The sequence below is a fragment of the Camponotus vicinus genome, unplaced genomic scaffold (assembly GCF_025532165.1).
Source record: "Camponotus vicinus isolate PSW18456_S1 unplaced genomic scaffold, iyCamVici1.0 SCAF_1, whole genome shotgun sequence".
NCBI lineage: Eukaryota > Metazoa > Arthropoda > Insecta > Hymenoptera > Formicidae > Camponotus > Camponotus vicinus.
Window position 1 is genome coordinate 10,255,564 of NW_028141945.1, and position 23,638 is coordinate 10,279,201.

A 23,638-nucleotide genomic window follows, 5' to 3' on the forward strand; every position below is an offset into this window, starting at 1 on the left:
TTTATCTGTATGGTTATTACATTTATTTATCCAGGCAGTTGAATATTTTTCTTAATATATTAAATTTTTCTTAATAGATTTTGCATACGTATATTTTATTTAAAAAATTCTGTATATTTAAAAGAAATTTGTCTTCCTAAAAGAAATGCAACAAAATTTTTTCTGCGTCAATCTTATCGAATATCTCATAATATCGAAGTCATTAAATATAAATAAAAAAGTATATCGTGCTATTTTTAATATCTATAGATATTTAATTATTTTTATTTTACTTTATAGTTATATTTTCGTTAGTTGAAAAAATATTCGCAATAATATCTTTGCTTTAGTACGATTAAAAAAGAATTCGAGATTTATTGTAATTTAATCGATGATATGGAAAAACATCTCGATCTAATGACAAAAGTCGGATATTCCATTCGCTGTAAAGCATTCTAGATTATAATTATAAATGCATCATTAGATATTAAAAATGCATAACGTATTTTTCACAGTCATTACTTTTCAATATCTTATCGAGAGAAATTCGTCGATTTTTTTCTGACGAAGATTTCAGTGATGAAAAATCATTTTAATAGTCATAATTCTATTGAAGAGCATTTTAATGTGCCTAAAATTTAACAAAATTTGCATTTGTTAATTTGTTAATTTTCCGCACGAAGTAATATAAAATAATATAATTTGAATTTGAATTTAGCCTAAGTCATGATGTGAAAGTATGATGAATTTAAGCATTGAAAGACAAGGAGGACAAGTTAATATTCTTATTTGAACAATATTTAAAAAATTTGAGAGACGCCAGCTTCTAGATAGAATTCAGACGGATTATTTTACGCATAAATGGACTTGATATTTTTTTTTGGATTGCTATCTTTTTGTCCAATTATCATTTACATTTGTTTCATCGAAATACATATCCGTGACGTTATTGAAGCGATATTAAAGGGGAAAGAAAGCCAACGAAAAATAATTAAAATAAAATACTAATGAAACGCGATTAATTATATTATTTTATCTGGCCTTATTGCTCTTTGATAACGTCGAGGAAATAAATGTTCTACGAGGAAATACATTTCTTTTCTCACTTTCCTCGTTTATTCTCTCTCACTCTTACTCAGGAACGCAAATGCGAGGAAACCGCGCACGAATCCTTTGGTTTGTGAATCTATCAATTTGATCGAGCGCTTAATTCTACTATTACCAATATTTCTCAGTATAAAATATATACACTTAGGACTAAATATATCATATATACATGAGCGACGAAGGAGAACATTGACATCGAAATTGACGTAGCGTACAAGTGGGACGTTATTCTTCCTCACTGGAACAGACATCACTATCACCATATCACTGTCCAGTTATTATATTCGAATGCTCTTTCTTTCTCTTTCTCTCACACATTCTTTTTCTCCTCACTTAAACATAATTCCATTATAGATCGGGCAGTAGCGCGATTTATTATGATTGTGTGTGTGTGTTAGTGACGAAAGATTCATCGCGACTTCTACGCAAAAACAATAGATGATTTAAAATGAATTGGAAAAAAAGAAAGAAGAAATTTTTTCAGTTAAAAAAATATTAATTTAAAGAAAACGATTACGAGCTTTTCGCCTTTTAATTGTCCATACGCAATTATTTCGTGATACAAATATGTATACATACCATATGGACGTCAATTCATCCGTGTGCATTGCACTTTCTCTCTTTCCTCCCCGTTCGTTCTCCGTCCCATACTCGCACTTTTAATCCCTATATCTCGTTCTTTCTTACCCCATTCCTCCCTTTGCAATACAAGTTCTTTCATGGTCGCGGGTATGGGCGAATCGATTGAGAAGTACGAGGATGATTATGCTAATGATATCGGAGCTAACAAGTATCAAATTATTAACGATAATATCTCTTAACATTGATTTTAGATTATCGATTACATGTTACGACTATTTTTAATATCGTGTTATCAGTATTAATATCAATATTATGCTAATTCAACCGCGCGAGCGTCACAGCCAGGCCGATGTAATGCAAAATTACATTTCTTTGCGTGTGCAAAAATTATCTTTATAAAACGTATTTGCAAAGAAATCCAAATTTTTTTTTTCAATTTACAATGCACGCACACATGAGATTAGATCAGAATAAACGTTGTTGAAACACACTACACTTTAACGAAAGATTTCACATTACAAGTGCTGTGAAATAAATAATCGCACAGATCTAAGATAAATTAATAGATAAATTAATAGACAAAAGATTTTTTTCGTCCCGGCTGAAACGCGATGATGTTTTTCGTGGGCGAAAAGATAGGAAGCTTTGCCTTATGTAGAACCTAACACTAGGTACATTACATCTTTCCATTACAAACAATCGTTTCTCTCTATTTATGATAGATCACCGCCGCGATGACGATGATGGTAACGTCATCGAAGTGATTCATTATCATAATCGATATGTTGATGCGGCTGTCGCGATATTTTGGTCGCGATTAATTTCCTCCCTTCGCGAAAAAATGGACGATTATTAAACGCGATCTGATCCGTGCAATTGTAAGCCGTCTCGTGGCGCGAGAATTTTTTTGTATGAAAAAAATTGCAACTTTATTTATTGTACAATTGCAGATTGTACGGATGGGACGAAGGAGAAGCGGAATTTATCGCCACGTGTTCTTCGCGTAAAGAATACAAATTTGCACGAATTCACACGGCATGATATACTTTTATATCATGTCTTTTCTAAACGACTACGTACCAGTCTTGGGCGTCTTCGAGTAAACGATACTAATGGCGTAGAATATCTAAACTATCACTTTATGTGTAATTAAGCTATCTCTCAAACACAAATGTCCAAAAGGCATTTAAAAGATGTCTGATACAGATCAAGGCGTCTTCTAAAGATAACTTTACAGTGGCTCTGATTGTATTTAAATGTGAAAAACAATTCATATCTCTTTACGGTAATTTAAAATTACGCTAGACACTTATAAGGTGACAGTTTTAGTATTCTATGTATAGAGTAATTATTGATCACTTGTCATGTAAATTTTCATTTAGCGCGAGAGTTTTTATTCACCTTCGCGGTATATATTTTTTTTTTAACTAAGTGTCGCAGATTTTTTCATATGATAGATTTTTAAAAGTGAACAATAACTTTTATGTTAAATTTTAATGCAAAATCTGCTTTATAAATTTCTTATTTATATTTTTTTATTAACATTGTTCATGCGAAAATTGTAAATAAAATTAAAATTCCACGTCTATCACATATAATTAAACATAATTGACATATAATAAACATATTGATCTCTATCGATTATTTCAAATAATTAGGAATAAATATTTCTCAAGTGATCAATAATTGTGTTTCCCTAATTGTAAATATATTTGTAAATGCCCAATATCGTTATACCGTAAAATAGCGTAAAACTGATGAGAATCTTTCCAAAGTTTATCACGCCTTGCTTGCTTTAATTAAAACGAGAGAGCAGTTTGGCCAGTTGCCATTGGTAGCGCCAGCTTGTCTCTGTCAAAAATTGTCTGTTGATTGACAGCAGATTAAGAAAAGTGATTGACTTTGGCAGACCGATTCGCTGCATTTCACGATAGCGCTTTATTAGCTTCGCTACGAACTAAAGCTATTGCTCGTTTCTTCAGTCTAACACATCGACAATGTTACGTTTCCCTTTTCCTCTCCTATATTCGCGTTTTCGTATCACAACGCTCAGTATTCGGGGCTTCCGTTCATTGCTCCACGTCTCCTTTTGCGAAATTAGACGCGAAATCCTAATAATTAGCACAATTGTCAAACGGCAGATCGCGGATGATTGTCGCAATAATCGTTAGTCCACCGAGAGAACGCACCGAGAAATCATACCGAGACGACAATCACGCCGTGATCGATGCTAATCGCGACGATGCAACACGCGGTCTTCATCAAATCGACGTTGCATCGGCGAAGGCGGCGACATTCGCGCGATGCAAGTGCGTTGCATATCGATGAAAACCGCTGTTGGCGACATACAATCAGGGACAACAATGAGTGGACACTCGAACCTATTATATACTTCCTGATTTTTATAATCGACAAGCCTGTATGTGCGATATATAAATTTATGACATGCAATACACACATGTTTCGACAACTCTAAACAACTCTATAACTACTTCAGCTAGTCCTTTTTTTTTTATCCATTCTTCTTATTCTTCACACCCATCATATCATTGAGTGTCTTGATATGACTTCATGCTTTTCACATGAAAATATCTTTGAAACTATGACTAAAATTGAACAAGAGCAGTTGAAGGAGTTATCATTGTATTTTTTTATATAGAATAAAAAATAATACATATCTACTTCAGTTTTGCTTCTCTATTTCTTATAGATTGCCATTCTTTTTCGAGATGTTGGGACATATTTGTACATACGATTGTTTATGGATATGTTTATTCGTATCAACAATCGTCGTTTTAACAAGAGAAAGTACGGATTAAATGAAGAAAGATATCTTTATTCGTATTCAGCATCCACGTAATCTTGTCTCTGAATGTATACACACAGAAGTATCAACGCGTGTAGAAAGTAGGAAATCTCCCCTCGAAAAATACTATTCTCACTTGTCGCTTGCGGAAGATAAAAGTGTGAGCTGCAAAAGTCCGCGAATACGAAAAAATTCACGGACACCCGCGAGAATCCGAGTCGTTGGCGCCGCGCTTTTAAAAATACACGACGCGAAAAATGGGAGTGCACATCGTTAGAGGAGAAAGAAATTACGTACGTCATAGCGGGAATTTTTGGAATTCGATCTCAGGCTAAGAATCGAATACATCTCTAGCCCTGGATCGGCTTTTATCGCTGATCATTGGCGTATATATGTGTATATATATGTGTGTATTCTCGTGTTTGCTCATACATATCTATGCATCGCGTATGTATGTACGTATGTGTAAGTGTGTGTGTGTGTGTGTGTGTGTATATATATATTATATCAATGTGTATTTACGTGCGTTTACGCATAGCTTCGTCCTGCGCGGTCCGCTTAAGTATAAATCTGTAGCAGTATCAAAATGGTAAAAATAGTGCATATGAAGACCATGAGCACAGGTAGGACCAAGATGAATCTGACTGAGCGGCTGAGGCCGCTTGGCTCCTGTCATACGGCCTGCTCTCCCGACTCGGTAGAGGCGTCGAAGAGCGGCCGATCTGCCGGCGTCTCGTTCGATGTCGTCGATGTCGTGCCGCCACCGCCACCCCCGTTCCCGGTATTACCCTCTCGTCTGGTCTTACTCGAGCCCGAGAAACACAGGCAGCCGGACTGGTTACGATTCCGTTTCAAAGTCGGTTTATTCTCGCGATCCTGCTCCGCCAGGCATTTCTGGTAGTAATCGTAGTCCTTCAAGTACCTGTCGAGGACACATCGCGATAGTATCAATAAGTCAGGGACTAAATGTGAGAGCAAAAGCTCTATAATATATATTATACAGGGTGATTCATTTTAATCTTAACATGCAAATATTTTGAAAAATATGCGAGATACGAAAAAATGTTTCAGATAAAAGTTATATGGTTTTAAAGGAGACATAAGATGGTGTCATTAATTTTACCTTAAATAGTTACTTGAAGGTCACGTGAAGGTCACCCTCAATTTTTTAAGTGGAACCGCCTATTTTTTATTACATATTCTTGTAGCTTATCTCGAGAGCTTTCCAAAACACTATAATTAAGTTAGTTTTCATTAAGTACTTTCCGAGTTATGAGGCTTGAAATCGTTTCTTAATTTTACGTAAACCGTAAAATATCTTGTAAAATATTCATTTTTCGATTACCTCACCTTGATATTTTTATGTACAAAATAATGAGAGGAATCAATTGGTGTAAAGAAAACACATAGTTATTTTTAAGAAAAAATATGTAATTGTTAATTGCAAATTACATATTTTTTTTTCGAAACAATTATGTGTTTTCTTTGCACCAATTAATTCCTCTCATTATTTTGTATATAAAAGTATTAAGGTAAGATAATCGAAAAATGAATATTTTACAAGATATTTTACGGTTTATGTAAAATTAAGAAACGATTTCAAGCCTCATAACTCGGAAAGTACTTAATGAAAATTAACTTAATTATAGTGTTTTGGAAAGCTCTCGAGATAAGCTACAAGAATATGTAATAAAAAATAGGCAGTTCCACTTAAAAAATTGAGGGTGACCTTCACATGACCTTCAAGTAACTATTTAAGGTCAAATTAATGACACCATCTTATGTCTCCTTCAAAACCATATAACTTCTGTCTGAAACATTTTTTCGTATCTCGCATATTTTTCAAAATATTTGCCTGTTAAGATTAAAATGAATCACCCTGTATCAATTAAAATGAAATTGATGGAAAAATTATAATATTTTCATGATACGTACCAAACCGGTGGCCATCGGTGCTCATTCAGATACTCTTGATTTTCGGGATGAAGCAGCCGCACGCTGCGAGGCGACATTTTGCATAGCTTATTATAGTTAACGCAGAGATGATTCATGCACCAGTCGGCCAGCTGATCGGCATTATGCAGCTGCAAAGTCGTAACCAAGCGTTAAATATAGATAATCGGTATATTATCGCGTCTTAATTGACGTGAACACGTGGAAATCAACCTTGCACGGCTCCAGCAACCTCAGGCAGTTTTCAACGGCGTCGTTCCCTTCGTTCTGCGATAGGCGATCAAGATCCTCGATCACTCTGCTCTCGACTAGATTCACCAATCGTTGAAGGCATAGTCTGTTGGCTAGTTCCAATAGGTTGAGGCATCTTGCCGAGGAGATTGCCGGCACTTCATCCGTATAAAGATAGCACAGCAACTTGTGGAATGTGTACTCCCGTACTCCAGGAAAGACTATCTATCGATCGCAATATCCCTTACAATTATTCATAGCCCTTATACCGATCCATAATACATCTTTCATCAGTTAAAAAGCACCAGGTTTAATGAATTATATTATGCGAAGAGGATGTGCTTACGACTTTTGCGCTGCTTTCGCGAAAATCGCCAGAGAACATGGCTTTCATCACGTCGCATCGGGCAGTGAGAATCGCTTTGTGGGCCGGTACGCTGCCATCGTCCAACTCGAACATCACATCGGCGAAGAGACCTAAGTACATTTATATCGAAAGCGATAATTGCTTCATTGCTATTGATCGATACCAACCTTGCTCCAGGCAAATGTCCTCCAGTCGTTGCCTGACCACTTGTTTGTACCGATTATTGAGATCGCTATTAACAAATTGCTCCCGCGTCTGTATGCTACCGAGCACCATGAGTAACTGCGGTAGCTCGAGGAACTCGGCCGCCTGCCTGATCTCCTGCAGGTGAGAAAAACCAGAACGTGTCATATCGGTGCACGACCGCGATTCTCATCAACGTGGAATGATCGAGAAAAGAAAGAAAGAAGGAAAAAAAGAAAAAAAAAAAGATACAATTTCGCTTTCGGGTCGCTAGAGGAACCTATCCTATTAGGCAATGATTCTAGAATGTCTGTGATAACAATCGGAAGCGTATCCATGCACCTCTATAAATCGGCCGAGGTCGATCTCACGTCGATTTTTTGAGGATCCTCCCCGCTCGATGATACCGAGGGCGATGGTCAGTACGATACTACGATAGCGATGATTCACGAACTATAAGCTTGATGAGCATGGCCTGTTAGTTAAACGCGATTAAAGATCAATGCGAGAGAATTGCAACGATATTATTAATAGATAAATAAAAATTTCTGCAGAAAACGCAAGAGACAAAATGCTCTTGAGGTACGTAAGCAATTTTTACAGACGGCCTCCTCGATATTTATTATTTTATATCATTTCGTAATTATATGTAATATTTTTTGTTTTATTTAAATCTTTTATTTTTGGCTCATAAACGAAAGATTAATTTCCACAATTGAAGAGTCGCAATTTTATAGAAAGGCGCATGCTCGTATGATGTGATATATGATCTCACAAATCTTTCTCAAGTCGAAACAGATCAGCTAGATGAGGCCACTATGTGCGTGCGTGCGTGCGCATGTAACGTGTACGTATGTATCTGATGCGACTGTCAAATTTTCAAACGCAATTTCAAACGCTTTGTACTAACCAGTAGAAGCCCGATAGGAGCTGTCTGAAAGAATAGAGCCGCGTTAGTTACTGTATACTCTGCAATAGTTGCGATCTTAGCTCACACGCTCTTAAGAGAAGCTCATACATGTACAAACTGTGACTTATCACAAACGCGATATGGATATCAGGAGTACTCGCAATTGACAGCCATTTTTTCACGACTTGAAACTCAAAATTATATAAATAATATTTCTCCAAAAATTAATATAACATAAGCAAAATATAAGCATAAAGAGACCAAATTTGCGCAATTACTCGGTCGAGTTCTACCTATCGTAAGCCTACGAGATAGATAGACGTTTTCCGTTTAACTTTCACATCCGGAAAATGACACTTCTATTCCGTTTTCTCAAAATACGCGTACGTCTTTTTCTTTTTAACAAGGGAGTTCTTCTCACATTCTCGAATGTACCTTTTTTTTCTCTTAGGATAATTTCTACCGATCCAACGTACTTGTAGATCGTGATACCGTTTATCCAAGCAGCCCGTATAAATGAATTGCAAGCACTGCTGCATCGCCTGCGGAGTGATCAGCTTCGATAGCGTAACCACAGTCATAGGCTGTTGTACTCCGTTCGCGTTTTCAGTCTGCAAAATATTCACGATGATGTGATAGTTATAAAATGATTTTTCACTCAAGTTCTCGCGATTAAGATTCTCACCAGACATATACGAATATTTTGGAAGGCAGGATGATTCAGCTCTCTCGTCGCGCCGTTAGTTTTCCTCTGATTATCCACCGTCGGCAGTACTTGAAAACTCGATCGTCGCTTAAGTTGTTCCCAAACTCTGCAATTTATATTATTCGTTTGTGCGAGGGGCTCTCGTCGCGAAAAAAGATATACAAACTTCTTATTACAGAAATATCATAAACTCTGTTCCGTTGCTACTTATAACGTGGAATATGTCGACACTGAAAAACCGTGCAAAGGCTAAGGGAAGGGGGCTGCATTTAACTCTTTATTTGGCAATAGTGCCTTCAAGCATGATGTCAGTGTGTAGGATTTTTACAATGATGATGGCGTTTGTTAATTATGCGCACTTTTCTCCATCGTCAGCCTTAAGCTCAAGCAACGTTTAATGCATTAATGCGTTAGTTGCAATATCTGTCGCAAGATTGAATCTGTTTCGTAAACGTGTTAGTTGCGACTTGCCAAATAAAGGGTTAATTGATGCAGGAATCAAACATACGAGGAAGGATTAACTCACTTTGCGGGTTTGCTTTGATCGATACGAATTAGGCACTCGGTATCGTCGTTGAAGTCACCGACAGTGGCCTCGCCGAAAGTGCTCACCTTGACGAGACAATAAGGGAAACATGTGTTATTGTGTTATCCTGTTTACTACCTCCGAACCTGATAGAGCTGGCATATACCATGCTGGACTCGCTGGAGCTGCGCGGTGTCAGTTCGTGGGAGAGTTCCATCGAGAATAACCGATGAAACGCCGGCGACGCCGCGGCGAGCAAGCACCGATGAGCCAAGAACGTGCAGTTGCCAGCTATCAGAGTCACGTCTGTGTGAACTGGCCTCGTCCACAGGCTCTTCATGTTCTCCTCATAGGTACTCGCAGCCAGGCATACCTCCGGCGGTACTGGTTTTGGCGGACAAAATGGCGCCTGTCAAGGAAAATTATTAATATGAATAAAATGTGACTTGAACGTTAATTCAGATTTATTCTCTAGAAAAACATGAAGAACTTGGAATTCTCGAGGATTTTTTTATACCTGAAAAAATTAGGTAATTCTGAAATTTTATTGGAATTCACAGAGAATTTAAAAAAAAAAAACAGTTCTCTCTCTTTGATAATTTTGCTCTTATATTATAAGCAATCGGCGACTCATCGATTGACCAAGTTGTAAATTATATATATTTAAAATATATTATAAATACATCTATTTATATGTGAATATATTTTTATGTGAATATATCTATTTATATGTGAATATATTTTTTATTATAATTTTTAATAAGAAAAATGTGTTTTACGAAAAATTTTACGGAAGCTTGTAGCACTTGAAACTTAAATGGTTCTTCATTTTTCTTTTGAATAAATGAAAAGCATTAGAAGACACATACAATAAAAAAACTTATTTTAAAAAGTTACATTCAAAAATCTTGAGAAAATTTTCTATACTTGGAAATTTGAAAAAAAAACAGGGACGATTTCAGGAATTTTTTTATAAAATTTGAATAGTTCTTACAAATAATTAAATAATTAATTAATTAAACTTAAAGTCCGAAACGAGCAATCCCTTTTATATTTACTCGTGAGACAACATTGAAGATAACGAAAATATGCGAAAGATTTTCCTACCACCGTTTCTTGAAAATAAATTTATTGTAAAATAGAGATATTCAATTTATATATAATTTATAATTTATATATCGTTACCTGTAATAAAGGTCTTTGCACCCTCTTCAGATTCGTCATCCAGAAACGTTGCTGACGACGTGCGATCAAGGCGGCGCGGATCGAATTTTCGAACACCTCGTTTACGCCGTAATAAGTGAAGACACTTGTCTCGTAATAGCAGACACCGAGTTCTCGCGCTACCGCCCGTGCCTGATCTGGCATCACTAGATCGCTTTTTCTTGTAGCCCTGTGAATAATTAACATTTTTTTAAATTGCATTATTGATCATAATCCTAATATATTTCGCAATATAATACAAAAACGATAAAATCAAAATGTAGAATATGAAATTATTCCGATAATGTATACAAGAGGAAGATTTATTAAAAGTCAGGAGAACTTTCAGTCTTTCTCCCAAGAGAGTAATCGCCGTATGTCAAGGTTTGGTTAATTTTGGCTCGACCCGATTACACGACGACTTATCGGGAATTTTAAGCTTTTCACAATCGACCACAGTGCCATCATAAATTTCATATGCCGCGATAAATTTCATATGTCGCATAAGCTGATCGTAATGAATATTTTTGCCAGTAAAAGATTTCGAGGAAGTTTACGAAGAGAACTCGCTGAGATCAATACTTTGGTACAATTCAGTAAACCCATCGTTGAAGGAGCACCGATGCGATTGAATGAGTTTTACACGAGACTAAAAAATCGACTTTGAACACGGGAGTTTTGTTTTGTAGCCAAAAAAAGCGACTAATCGATTAGAATAATTAAGTGGTACATGTGCTTGGATTGGCTTTCTAAAAAATTGCTTTTTATATATTTTATAGAACAATCAATTTTTTATATTGAAGAATTTACTTTTTAAAATTAAATTATTAAACTTAAAAAATTTTATGTATCGAAAGATTAAATTTTGTAATTTTTAATATTCAAAATAGAGAGAAATAGAAATTTAAAAAAATTTAATTTTAAAAAATTTTTGAAAAAAATAAAAATTAACAAATTTTTAAATGTTGAAGGAATGTATGTAAAATTTTTTTAATTCTTTAAAAAACTTCTATTATATATGCTTTTTAATTTTCTAATTTCTCTCTTCTCTAAAATTTCTTGAAAGAAATAATTTACCTTACAAAAGGACTGCGATCGCGAAAGTAGCTGAGATAAGTCTCGTCCCGATACATGTACCGCAAATCGTTTTTGCATCCGACCAATAGGACCGGAGTTTGCGGGCAGAACCTTCTTATCTCGGGGTACCACATCACCTTGCAGTTTCGCAAGGAAACGGGGTTGGTTATGGAGAAACATAGTAACACGACGTCAGACCTGGCAAGGTTCTTCGATTAATATCGATTCGTGCTGAAATTGCGCTCGACGATGATTTTACCTGCCGTATGCGAAACGTCGATCCTTCTCGTGATCGCCAAATGTGTCCCAAAGTCGTAGCGACACGTTTACATTGTCTACTACCTCCCAAGATCGCTCCAACACCTGGCGCGTATCATATTATACATCATATTTTATTCATATCACTGCATATTTCTAAGAAAATTAATAACAGATATATCTGTAATTACATAATTTAATATAAATTCTTGTCTTAGTGAAGCTTCTCAATTTTTTTCATATTTAATCATTTTAATCATTATGTTTCAATTCAGTAGTAGATATTTTTAAAATTATTTTATCTGATATTTTAATATTATATTTTACAATAATATTTAATCTAAAATGTAGGCAAATTTTCTAATATATAATTTATATTTGTTACGTGGTTTTTCTCGCGAACTCACATCCTTGTAAATCCGATACTGGTCGATAGCCCAGACCGTGGGCACGTGAGTTGTCAGGAGCTGCGACAACGACACGTGCTTGTTGCAGGCCCTGGCACAGATCAGTCTGGTCTTTCCAACTGCCGTGTCACCCACGACCACGCACTTGACCAGTTCCTGGTGCGGTTGCTCATTGTCCATCACCGGCAATCTCCCCTTCTCATGCAATATACCTTTTCACCTGCCAGATCGTTCGAGTTCCGGACCGCTGTCTCCGGCGCAGATGACGCTACCGCTGTCGTATCCGTAGCCGCCGATTGCATGCACCACATCCGACAACCGGACTGCAACACGGCGTCCCTTTGCCGCAGATAAGATATGCACTGAAACTGATATAAACATGATACGTCAGTAAGTCAGTCACAGCTTTTCTCATGTTATTTTCGAGAATGGCTCCCGCAATCAATGTTTCAATCTTATAATGTAACGACACTCATTTTTCAAAAGTAAATCACGACAGTAAAAATTGTAAATGGACTTACAAACCGGAGTATATGTTACGTTGCTGTAGTTTTGATAGTTCTTTGTTGCATAATGTTATGCCTTAAGTAGACGAGTGCACATTAAGTACTTTATGTTCCATCTGTTATACCTGAATTATTTAGCGATTTATAGTCGCTAAGTGCAAGGCCTGTTTGACTTTTTGAAGACAAATTTAGATTGTTTGCATTAAATCGTGCAATAAGTAATCTATGAATAGAATATAGATTAGATTGATTGCGTGAAATAATCATGTAAGTGTATTATTAATATTCGACGTGTCGTAATCGAAAGTCTTTCCTTCGAGCTTGACCTCGATCATACATATCGCGAGGCGATCGAAGATGGAGAAAGCGCGAGGAGAATCATATTCGTGCCAAAAATAATTTATGATTGTGGCCACGTCACGTCAAATTTAGAACGTTAACTTGACAAATTACGAAAATTGCATGATTACACGTATTCGCGAAAAAAGCAGGTGGCTGTAATAGGTATATTTTAGACAGTCTGAGAAAGATAAGAATTTATGAAACGTTTAAACAACCCAAATATATGCACAGCATATGTCTATTGATTTGACCCTACAAAAGTATTTGCTATATTTAGAGCTAGTAGAAGCTTCGCAACCTCAACTTTCATATTGCTTTAGCTCTGAAGGCATATATAGACCTATAGCATTGTTCCAGCTGATTCATTCTCAAAATCCTCGCTGCTCGATGAACTTGACGGTCTCGGCGCCTATACGTTACACTGAATCCTTTTCTCTGAATTTCCATTCAACTTCTCGTTTACTTTGTAGCTTTAGTTTCTGCACAAAACATATTATCCGGCCATTGTTACATATGTACATCTTAATGAGTCAAAATACAGTTAACGGGTCCTAAATCTCTTCGTATAAAGATATATGTACGTTTACTACTTAAATATTCATTAACGTTAGGTATAGTCATATCTGGATTTAATATTAATTCTTGCCCGAGTTCTCCGATGTCGTAAAGAATGTTTGATTATTGATCTATTCAATTCTCTGTATTCTTTAATAATGTAAATCTATCAAATTCATAATTAGATGTCACCCTAATTATAATACATATCTTGATTTTCTCTTAAACATGAATTTAGAAAATATAATATAATTGTTTTAATTGGAATTTTTGCAGTCTGTCAAAATCAAAATCTTTTCCTTCAAAAAATTCAAGTTTGTATAATCTATAAAAATCTTCAAAGTCAATAACGCTATTTTTTAAAACTGTAAATGACAATTGAAGACAAAGCTACAAAGGTAGATTTATAATCTAGGCTTTATTATAAATAATTGAAACTTGATGTTATTTGCTATCCTTTGGCAATCTATAATTTTTCCGCTTTGATCAACATAACTGCAGATTTAATCTTATCAAGCGAGGTGAGTAAGAGCTATGTAGTGAGAAAAATTGAATTAGTTTCCCGCGACTTTCACGTTGAACGCATCCCAAGGTAACATGCGACGGGTATAATGTTATAATATCCGCTTGTTACGATAATGTTGCACGTCCAGAGGAAACATGTCGATAATGCTAGGTGACAGCCACTCGAGATATGCAAAACGCAATATTCGCTGAGTGTGTTGTGTGTCACACGATGCGAAAATCGAAAGCCCCGTCGCTCAATAGTCGACTTGTTTCGTTGACGTTTTCCGGAAAGTGTCTTTGGACGAGACCTACTTTCATGAAATAGAATTTGTGGCAAGTCTGTCCATTCATTGAACAAATCGATTACACATTTTTACATTTCGATCAAAAATGCATCGAAAATGAAACATGTAGATTGGGTCGCTCCGCGAGATTACGTCGATAAGAGTTTTATATGTAAAATTATCGATCGCGAAAAGGTTGGAGGCTAATTAGTGCAATCTGGCTCTTCGCGTGTCACAATCTGACCTCGTATTTTTAGTTATCGTATAATCTGTAAATGTAATCATGTCTTTTATCGAGTGTTTATCGTGTGCTGTAACGACAGTAGATCAGCAAATAGATGACAATTGTACAATCAGTTAAATATTTTAGATTTCCTCTTCCTCCTTTAAAGGAAATAAAATTTCCTCCATCTATTACATGTAATTTCATTGTAATTTCATGTAATCCGTTATGGTAGTTCTATTCCGATCCAAATTGTTAGCGAAAATCCAAGATGTTTATATTGCGCAGCAATCATCGCGTACAAATAGATAGCTTTGTCCTTTTGATCCTTCATGAGTTGTCAATAGTTAATCTTCAGACTAAAATTTCTATAATTTTTTAATATTATCAAAATCTCATTTCGATAAGAATTTGGATAAATAGATTCTAAAATCTTATAAAACTTTGGTTTACAACGTTTCTTGTTAATATCTCAAATCTTTTTATTATGTTTGCAAACGTAAAATAATCCGTACAAATGAATATGTATTCTAAGCCCTATCACACGCCATGAATCAAACATATAGTGCAGCAAAATATTATTGCGCAAAATAAAGTAACGCAACGATGGTTTAAGTCAGAAGTGGCAAAAGTCGTCATTAACTTTTAGCACAAGGCCCATCGATTTTCTTCAGTTTGATATTAAGTTGTTTTTGCACTTTGTGCTATGCTACGCACCACAAAATACGCGTGATGCATGCAAAAGGGGCGTAAAACGAATTATTATAACGCGTTGCGGCAACCGTATCCAAAGTAGTGGTCGCAAGCGTGAAACAATAAAATAGTTTTGTTCGAAACGAAAAAATTGGAGTAAAAGAAGAATGACTTGAATCACAATTAAAAATGTGATAAAAATGATGACATATTAACAAACTAAGCTTTATACAATAAAAATTAAATAATTTCAAATCATAATAAGTCACATGTTTCCCCTCTTATGACTTTGGAAATATAAATCGTAATAAGATTTATTTCCCAATTTCCGATACATTGCGCCCGGATATGTCTCTGTTATCGAAATCAATAGTGTTACGAATTTGATAATAGCACTCAATATCTCACTCGCAATTTGTTGGCGCTTAAAAAAATATTTATCCCACTTGGCAGAAAAAAGCAACCAACAACATATTTAAAAGATATGCGATAATCGAATAAATATTTCGTCGCAGCATCTTTTTGCAGTTAATTGATAAATCAGTTATTTTCAGAAATCTCATCGATAAAATCGTATAAATTTTCTGCTATTACGTAAGATTTCAACAAGCGAAATAAAGTCGATTGTTTTCCATGCGGAAATTACTATTGCGCTACCAGTGATACGATGGAACTATATGCATCAATGACGTCAGAAGCGAGAAAATCTAATATAAAATTTCTCGTTCTTACGAAACGATGCGGAATGTAAAATGATTTAAAATAGAATTAAAATTGGGAAGATAGATTTCGCAATATCTACTCGGTGTCTTTTGTTGTGAAACGAAAAGATGAATATAGCGTGTGCGACACGTACACACTAACTAATTACTTAATGTAATTCCCCTGTTTTCGCGGATAGTGATACTTTAATCGATGATGCAGCAAACAGTCTCTATGTCCAAGTTTTAAATTGATTTTAGTTTCCGTTTCTCCGGTCTGTGTGCTTTCACGAGAGCATATTTAGTCAGAGAAATATCGCTCTGACGTCATCGATGTATATAGCAAAAACGATTATTAGCCCGCTTGAAATAGTCAAACCCTAACAACTTTGGCGATACTAAATCACAGGCAAATTTCGCACCTTCGTAATTTTAAATATCTCTAATGTTCCTGATGTAGAATAATCTTACTATACTCCTGACAAAATTAGCGCATAATTTTTTTTTACTTTTTCTTTAAAATTTTTCATTAAAACTTAAATATCAGTTTTAAAAAAAAAAGTGAAAAAAAATTATGCGTTAATTTTGTCCAGGAGCATATTTATTATTAACGCTTATACTTGACATTTGACACATGTCAAATTTCGATAGCTGTCAGTGGCCATTTTCTCGTGACGAATAATCGAACGCGGCTTTCCTCCGCAAAAATATCTCTAGAAAATACATTTCGCGAACACGATGACGTCCAATGTATCCGGCACGAGAGAGAAGCTCTGAGAGAACGGATGTAGAACGTGCGGGAGCGGACTGTAGATACATGCCAGCGGTGGCGGCGGCGGTAGAGCGTGCATTGCGGCGCGTAGAACAGCTGACGCATTGCAGAACGGGTCACGGGGAGGTCAGCCGCGAACCCGTAGCAGAAGAGGACCACCATCGTCGCCGCCACCGCCGTCGCCGTCAGTGGAAAAAGTCGAATAGGCGGCCCGGGTCGGCGCACTATACCCGCCGACCGCTTTCTTCCATCCTCGTTGTCCGCCTTTTTCGTCATCGAGCCGAGCCGAGCCGCGCCGAGCCACGTCGAGCGGCGTAAATCAATCCGTACGAAGGACGGTCCAAGTCCAAGAGAATCGCACGCGCGGGGTCAACGAGCCGCGCAACGGCCGCTCGCGTCGGCCGCATTAATTAAGTAAACGGTGCTTCTTATTGCCGACCTCTTTCAGCGGCTAATCGCGGAACTGCGAACTACGATTACAGGCCTCGCTGCGAACGAAATCGGACTCGACGTGTCGCCTCGCGGAAACCGTTGCGTCACGTGTACCTGTCAATTTCGGAGCATTCTCTCCTCTTTCCCTCTCTGTCGACGTATCACGCTTCCGTCGTCTTTATCCGCGTCTTTGCTCCAATATCACTTGATGATGAAACGTGACGCAGGCGATAGTCAGACGTATAGGCACGCGCCGCTTAAATCGCGATACATGCAACAATCGGCGCGATCGTTAGGGCAAACGATCGCGATATACCGCAATGTTAGAGGGAGGGTATAAATCAATTTTTAACTGTGCCGCGACGTAGGTCGACGATCGAGTTGCGATCTTTATTCGAGGCGAACGGCTAATTGTCGTTAAATCTCTACGTATTCGCGAACTCATTTGCGCCTTATTCGAAGGAATCCTTCAAGCGATGAGGCAGAAAAAATAAAATTGCTGTAACACGAGGACGAAATATATACTTGGCTCACGAAAGTGATTCATTCTATCGAATGGTATACGTGACGGGACGATGATGTACGTGACACGTGCGAAAGAAAATACATATGTATATGGATGAACTAATATTAATGTCAGCCGTGCCAGCAACATTAATATTCGCAAGAACAGGGTACCGCGATTTCGAGGCTCGCCTCTGCATCGGCGGCGGGGACGCTCGCACTAGCTCTGCAGACACTGCTCTCTTATATAAGTTAAAAGCGAGACGGATGGAGAGATGGACGAAGGGGAGAAAGAGACAGAAGGAGATACAGAGAGGAGTAAAACCAGAGAGATAAATAGGTGGAATAATAGTCGACGGCCAGCACGCGATGAAACATCCAGAACGCATCGACATTGAGCGCAACCACGCTTCGATCGAGACTAGGTTGCTGGAGGCACCGTTTGACGCTTTCCCCCGAGATAGCATCCCTAAGAGAGATCCTCTCGTGGAAAAACGAGAAATTTTCCCTGCCTCGAGATCAACAAGCTTAAGTCAAGCGTTGGAAACAAGTCGACAGGCTGGCTGTCGTTCGTTCTGACGGAGGGACTTACTCGTCTGATCAATTTATATCATGCGCCCTCCCCTTCACCGACGTGATTCTTCCTCCCACGACGTGCACACACCCGCGACAATTCTCCGGCACCGAGGAAATCGCACGAGAAGACTCGCACCGCTCTCCAAGATGCACTCGTGGCGATCCACGTTCCCTCTTTCTCTCTCTCCTTTGCCCCGATGACAGCTGCACGCCGGTTCGCTCACTCCGGCTGACGCATGCTACGCGAGTACACGCGACGAGTTTGGCGAGGTGGCACGTTCTCGCGCGAGTGGAGCTAGATATATGTATGTACATTTGTATACATATGCATACAATCGACTCTGCGTAGAGTCGAGAGAGAGAGAGAGAGCGAGACTGAGATGGGATTCACACAGTCGACGCGCAAGAAGTTACCCGGGTTGACTCGACGGGGCGTATTCTCTCGATATCTCGGATGTCTCCCTTTACTCGTAGGAATTTTCTCCACGAAGACGAAACGATCAATCGCAGAGGCGAGGTCTAACGATCTCCTTTCCTCCCGTCTTCCTTGGCCGCTGCCGTCTGTCGGACTAGAAACTGCAGCGGCGGCAACCAGGACGTTCCACGCAAGTTCCAGCTGACGTCCTGACAGGGCGGGCGCGCGAGGAGGGGCACTCCATCCGAGGCGAGGAAGGGGAGGATGCGCCCTGTGTACGTTCCTCGGACCGCTCTCCGATTTTGCTCCGATTATTTCGATCGGAAAATTCGCCGATTCCCGAGACGGATCCCGACGATCACTCGCGACGAATGTCTATTCTTTTCGCTCGGGACGGTTCCTTGGCACGTGTCGAGAATCGGTTCGTCTTCATGCGATCGCAACGAGAGAGAAAAAGAGAGAGAGAGAGAGAGAAAGAGATAAGAGTTCCGATCTGTTCCGTTCCTCTACTCGCGACGAATGCCTCCCACCACCCTCTGCACAGCTCCCACCCTCTCCCTTTCCCTTCGCGTATCCGTTTCTCCTCTCGCCCTCGAACGGGAACTCACGAAGGCGTCGATTAGCGGATCGAGTCCCCGTTAGCGAAGAGACACCGTATGCATCGTAGAATCGCTCGCTCGCGTGTTTGGAGCAGAACTGCGCACCACCTGTCAACGACTGGCGGTCGCTTCGCGAGTTGACCCACCTCCGCTTACGAGAGCCGCCGCTGCCAGTCGATCGAAACCGCCGCTGCCGTCGAGGCTCAGTCACCAGGTGAGGAGGCACCAAGAGGACGTTGAGCTACCATCATATCGGCGATGCACGTGTCCTGTGCACGCGAAACAGCGCACGAAGAGTTGACGACGTTATCACAGCACCGTTACCTCCGTCTGACCGATATGATACTGATTGCAGGGGAGAAAGGAGAAAGGTCGATAGTCGTCGTCGCCGACGTCGTCGTCGACGGTCGTCCGCTCGGTGCTGCCTCGGTCGTCGACGGGCGCGTCGGCGACGATGCGCACGATGAGAACGTATGTACGAGTTAGGGTAGGGTAGGGATAGGGTAGGGAGAACGGTTCCGCCGCACCAGAGAGGGAACAGAGAGGGAACAACTGCGAAGGGGAAGATGAAGGAGGGAGAGAGATGGAAAACCGCGGCGGTTCGGTTGACAAGATAGACCCGACAGCACCCGGCCAACTGCACATCGCTGAATGAACCCGCCGTGACCCCGACCCTCCTCCCGAATCATGTAACCACCCTGCCGACCCCCGTTCGTCTTCTCCTTCCCCGTCGGCTGACGCGATCTTGCTGTTATTTTATAAACGTCCTGCGCGCTCGTCCTGCCCTTCGCGACCTGCTCATCCCTTCGACCGCGCTGACGTCTCTCGGGATGCAGCGATACGTTGCACGCCGACCTCTCCTCCCCCTTCTCCGGGGAAGTATCGTCTTGAGAAAGATACTAAAATTTCATTTTTCGATGACGCGCTTGAAATTTCCTTAGCTTAACTCGATTCTCCTTTTGAGCGAAATTTCGCGATTTGTAATTGCAAGAGACTGCTTTGTGAGCAATTTTCCTACACAAGTTATCTCTCTGATTGAAGTAGAATTTCTTCTTATTGTGTCAATAAAATATTGTGTTAATAAAAATTTCATGTATATAATAATAGAAGGAATTATTGCTCTCTTTTATCTCGTGGAATAATAAATAATCATCTAATTTTTAGAAAGATGACTTGAGATAAATTAAAATAAAAGTGAAAAAATAGAGCACAATATTAATTTGTTGAGTTAATGGATTTTATTAGAAGTAGATTGCAGTTTGATAATGTTTCATTTAGAAAATGGCACAATAATTGGATGCTCGATTAGATTGTCATGATCCCGTGTGATGATAATGGCAGACTTATTATTCTATTTCTTCTTTGTGAAAGAAACTTGCTTATGAGCGCGTTCGTGCAATCTTATTGGAACACTATTCATGCGCTATCTATTTTACGTGCGTCAGATCCCACCCTCCCCTTCTCCCGTTAGCTATAATCATTCTATATCTATTACTTGTCAGTACCAATAGCTGTTAGCCACACTTAAAGGGTTTGATCATCGTCAATGGAATTTGCTGAATGGTTCTTCGAACAACTTTATCAAGCTCGAATAGAACGATAAGTTGACTTATTCTCATTCGATTTCATTTTCTCTAGTTAATATTAATGTTCGAAAATTTAGATAAAACGCGCTCACAGTTATAATAGTTCAATATTAATTTAATCTATACATTAATCTACAATTTCGAAAAATTACAATTTAATGTAATCTTAATTGAGTGACATACATTTTTTACAATAATTACGATGATTGTAATGCCAGAACATAAAAATGTACACATTCTAAATTTTATTTTATATATATATGTTACTCTGCTAAAATATAGTAATTAGTCCACTTAGAGATAATGGCATCGATAATATCGTGATAATAATTGTTTAATGTATCGTAATATAATTCTCTCCCCTACAAAAATTTTTCCTTGACGATAAAAATAATTTGCAACTAACGGACGATAAAATTCTATTCATTCCCGTTAAATGACGAGCCGTAAGAATTTTGTATTCCCCTCTTCCCCTTCATTTGATGCAGGAGACAATACAAAAGAACATGTACCGGTACCGATATCGGCACCGTGTTTAACCATCACGCGCATGCTGGATTCGTTGTGACGTCAGGGGGCGAAAAATCAATCCACCCTGCCGCCGCACTGTAGCGTGCGACGAGGTTGGGGGTTGTGTGAGGGGGAGGAGGAGGGATAAAACACGTCCCACTGTGTTTTATCCCTCCCCCTCCCCCTCCCTCCCCACCGTCGCTGTTAATTGTTACAGCAGTCACACTCGCGCGAATGTAATTGCGTGACGATAAAGGGTTTTTATGGGGTTTCGACAATTTAACGGAAATGCGTAAGCGCGTCGTGCGTTAGAACTCGCGACTCGTCCGATCGACATGTTTATTGCCACGATGCGAACGAGATCAACCGCAATTGTGATTGTAAATGTCGCGTGCATCATCCTTGAAGCACTTTAAATCACGCTTGAATAAAAAGCGAATCGTACCGAACGACCATCAAGCTGTCAAGGCGAATCAACGGCCGCATCGTAGAAATTTATCCATATCTTTAGCCGCCGCAGTGAAACCAGTTGCCGCATTACTGCGTTTCCAAGCAATGTTTATTCGAGATGTCTAAGATGGTCTTAAGTCAAATTTCTCTCGTTTAAGGGTGTTCCATGTAAATTAATTAATATTTTTTTTTCGCTGTCATCGATCTCGTTTACAGATACATTATTTCTGATATAAAATTAAATTGTGTGAAATATATAATTTTTTATCATTAATTATTGATACGTAATTATATATTTTATACATTTTTTTAAATTATGCAATATCGTTGCTTTAGTTCACAAATATATTCTGATTATGAGTTATGATTTAAATCATTTCAATATGTGTGTGTGTGTGTCACCCATTTTAAATAGCACAATAAATAAATAAAAGGCGACTTTATATCGTATTAAGAAAAACTAATGATAAGTTTTCTCTTTTTCTCTAATTATTTTTCAGACATGTAAAATTTCAAAACTATTTTTCTAAAATTTGCGAAAAATTTCGTCACAGAATTCATCTTTCTTCCGAAACAAATATAAGAATCTTAATATTTACTGAATAAAACGCTCATATGTTTACTGCGTGTTCTACTAACTAGGATATAAACGATTATCGCGATAGCCGTGGCGTGAATAAGACACGTAATTGTCCGTTGTATTAATTGATTAACCGATTAATTAACCGGCGCGACCTGTCCATCAGCGACACATACGTGGCATATATACTTATGTAACAGCGGAGACGAGGGGGACTAATACGCGAAATTACTCGAATACGCGTATAATGGCAATTGCGTGTCTTACTTGTGCACGTACCAATAAGCAGCGACAAAAACACGTTTGCAATCGAGGCAATCAAATGGAACGGTGCGTCCACCCACGCAGCAGTCGCTTCTCTCCCGAAACTCTGCCTGACCGGCTACATGAAATTCCCTCGGTTGACTGTTAGCTGCAACTGAAATTGCGGAACTGAAAACAGCGTCTTATACGCAACATTAATGCGTTGACTTCGAGTGACGAAGACAAACACGTAGCTCATTGATAAGTAATTTAAAGCCATATGCGCTCGTCGCGCATTATGTATATGTACATTACGATACCTGGCGATAACGCGTATTCTATCATTATAACAGAATTATATCGCGAAGCTTACCTTGAGGCAATAAAAATGACATTTCGAAAAGATCGCCGAGAAGAGATTATTTTTTTATCTTTACAAAAATTAATATAATATTAATATTAAAATAATATTAATATTAATAAAAAATAATTAATATTATAATTAATAATTAATATTAATTTTTTTTATATTTAATATGAAACAACTAATAAAATTGACTTCAAATATAAATATTTTCCTACAAATATTATAATGTTTTTTTTCAAATATTTATATTCACATGCATTTCGTGCGTATTTTCAATTTTTTACTTTTAAACGTCTGTCAATTATTAATGAGCATCATTAGTTTCATAAAAGATGTTAGCTCTTTTCTTTGATACGCACTTAATAACGTTCCGTTATTAGTAGCAAATTTATGCGTGCATATGTGATATCGCTGATCGATCGAGCACTTGGTCGCTTATATAACGCTATGTAAACAACGCGCAGATATTTATACGTGCAAGCTGAACGATTTTCCGAC

The 23,638-nt window shown here is 38.2% G+C and overlaps 1 protein-coding gene across 6 annotated transcripts; it reads right to left on the bottom strand.

The window, feature by feature from the left end:
* Nucleotides 1-1,068: 1,068 nt before the first annotated feature.
* Rhobtb (Rho-related BTB domain containing) lies at nt 1,069-22,961 on the bottom strand. Of its 6 annotated transcripts, XM_083102776.1 has the most exons (16): nt 18,805-19,525; nt 18,407-18,685; nt 12,296-12,663; nt 11,890-11,993; nt 11,631-11,828; nt 10,536-10,743; nt 9,517-9,759; nt 9,351-9,436; nt 8,804-8,930; nt 8,595-8,729; nt 8,119-8,142; nt 7,193-7,346; nt 7,005-7,135; nt 6,641-6,883; nt 6,410-6,558; nt 1,069-5,396 (listed from the first exon to the last, which is right to left on the bottom strand). In XM_083102776.1, the coding sequence occupies exons 3-16, from the start codon at nt 12,473-12,475 to the stop codon at nt 5,147-5,149; spliced, it is 2,232 nt and encodes a 743-aa protein (XP_082958902.1). In that variant the 5' UTR covers nt 12,476-12,663; nt 18,407-18,685; nt 18,805-19,525; the 3' UTR covers nt 1,069-5,146. The 6 variants fall into 6 exon arrangements, with proteins under 6 accessions (XP_082958902.1, XP_082958911.1, XP_082958916.1 ...); XM_083102785.1 differs by lacking the exons at nt 18,407-18,685; nt 18,805-19,525 and adding an exon at nt 22,810-22,961; XM_083102790.1 differs by lacking the exons at nt 18,407-18,685; nt 18,805-19,525 and adding an exon at nt 19,551-19,870.
* Between the last annotated feature and the right edge of the window lie 677 nt (nt 22,962-23,638).

What these genes read in the sequence shown, in the direction of transcription:
- Rhobtb (XM_083102785.1), bottom strand. Translation starts at nt 12,475, where the DNA reads ATGGACAATGAGCAACCGCACCAGGAACTGGTCAAGTGCGTGGTCGTG. An exon ending in GATCAAAGCAAACCCGCAAA is followed by an intron (nt 8,931 to 9,350) that starts GTGAGTTAATCC and finishes TATAAATTGCAG; the next exon opens with AGTTTGGGAACAACTTAAGC. An exon ending in GCGAAAGCAGCGCAAAAGTC is followed by an intron (nt 6,884 to 7,004) that starts GTAAGCACATCC and finishes TGCGATCGATAG; the next exon opens with ATAGTCTTTCCTGGAGTACG.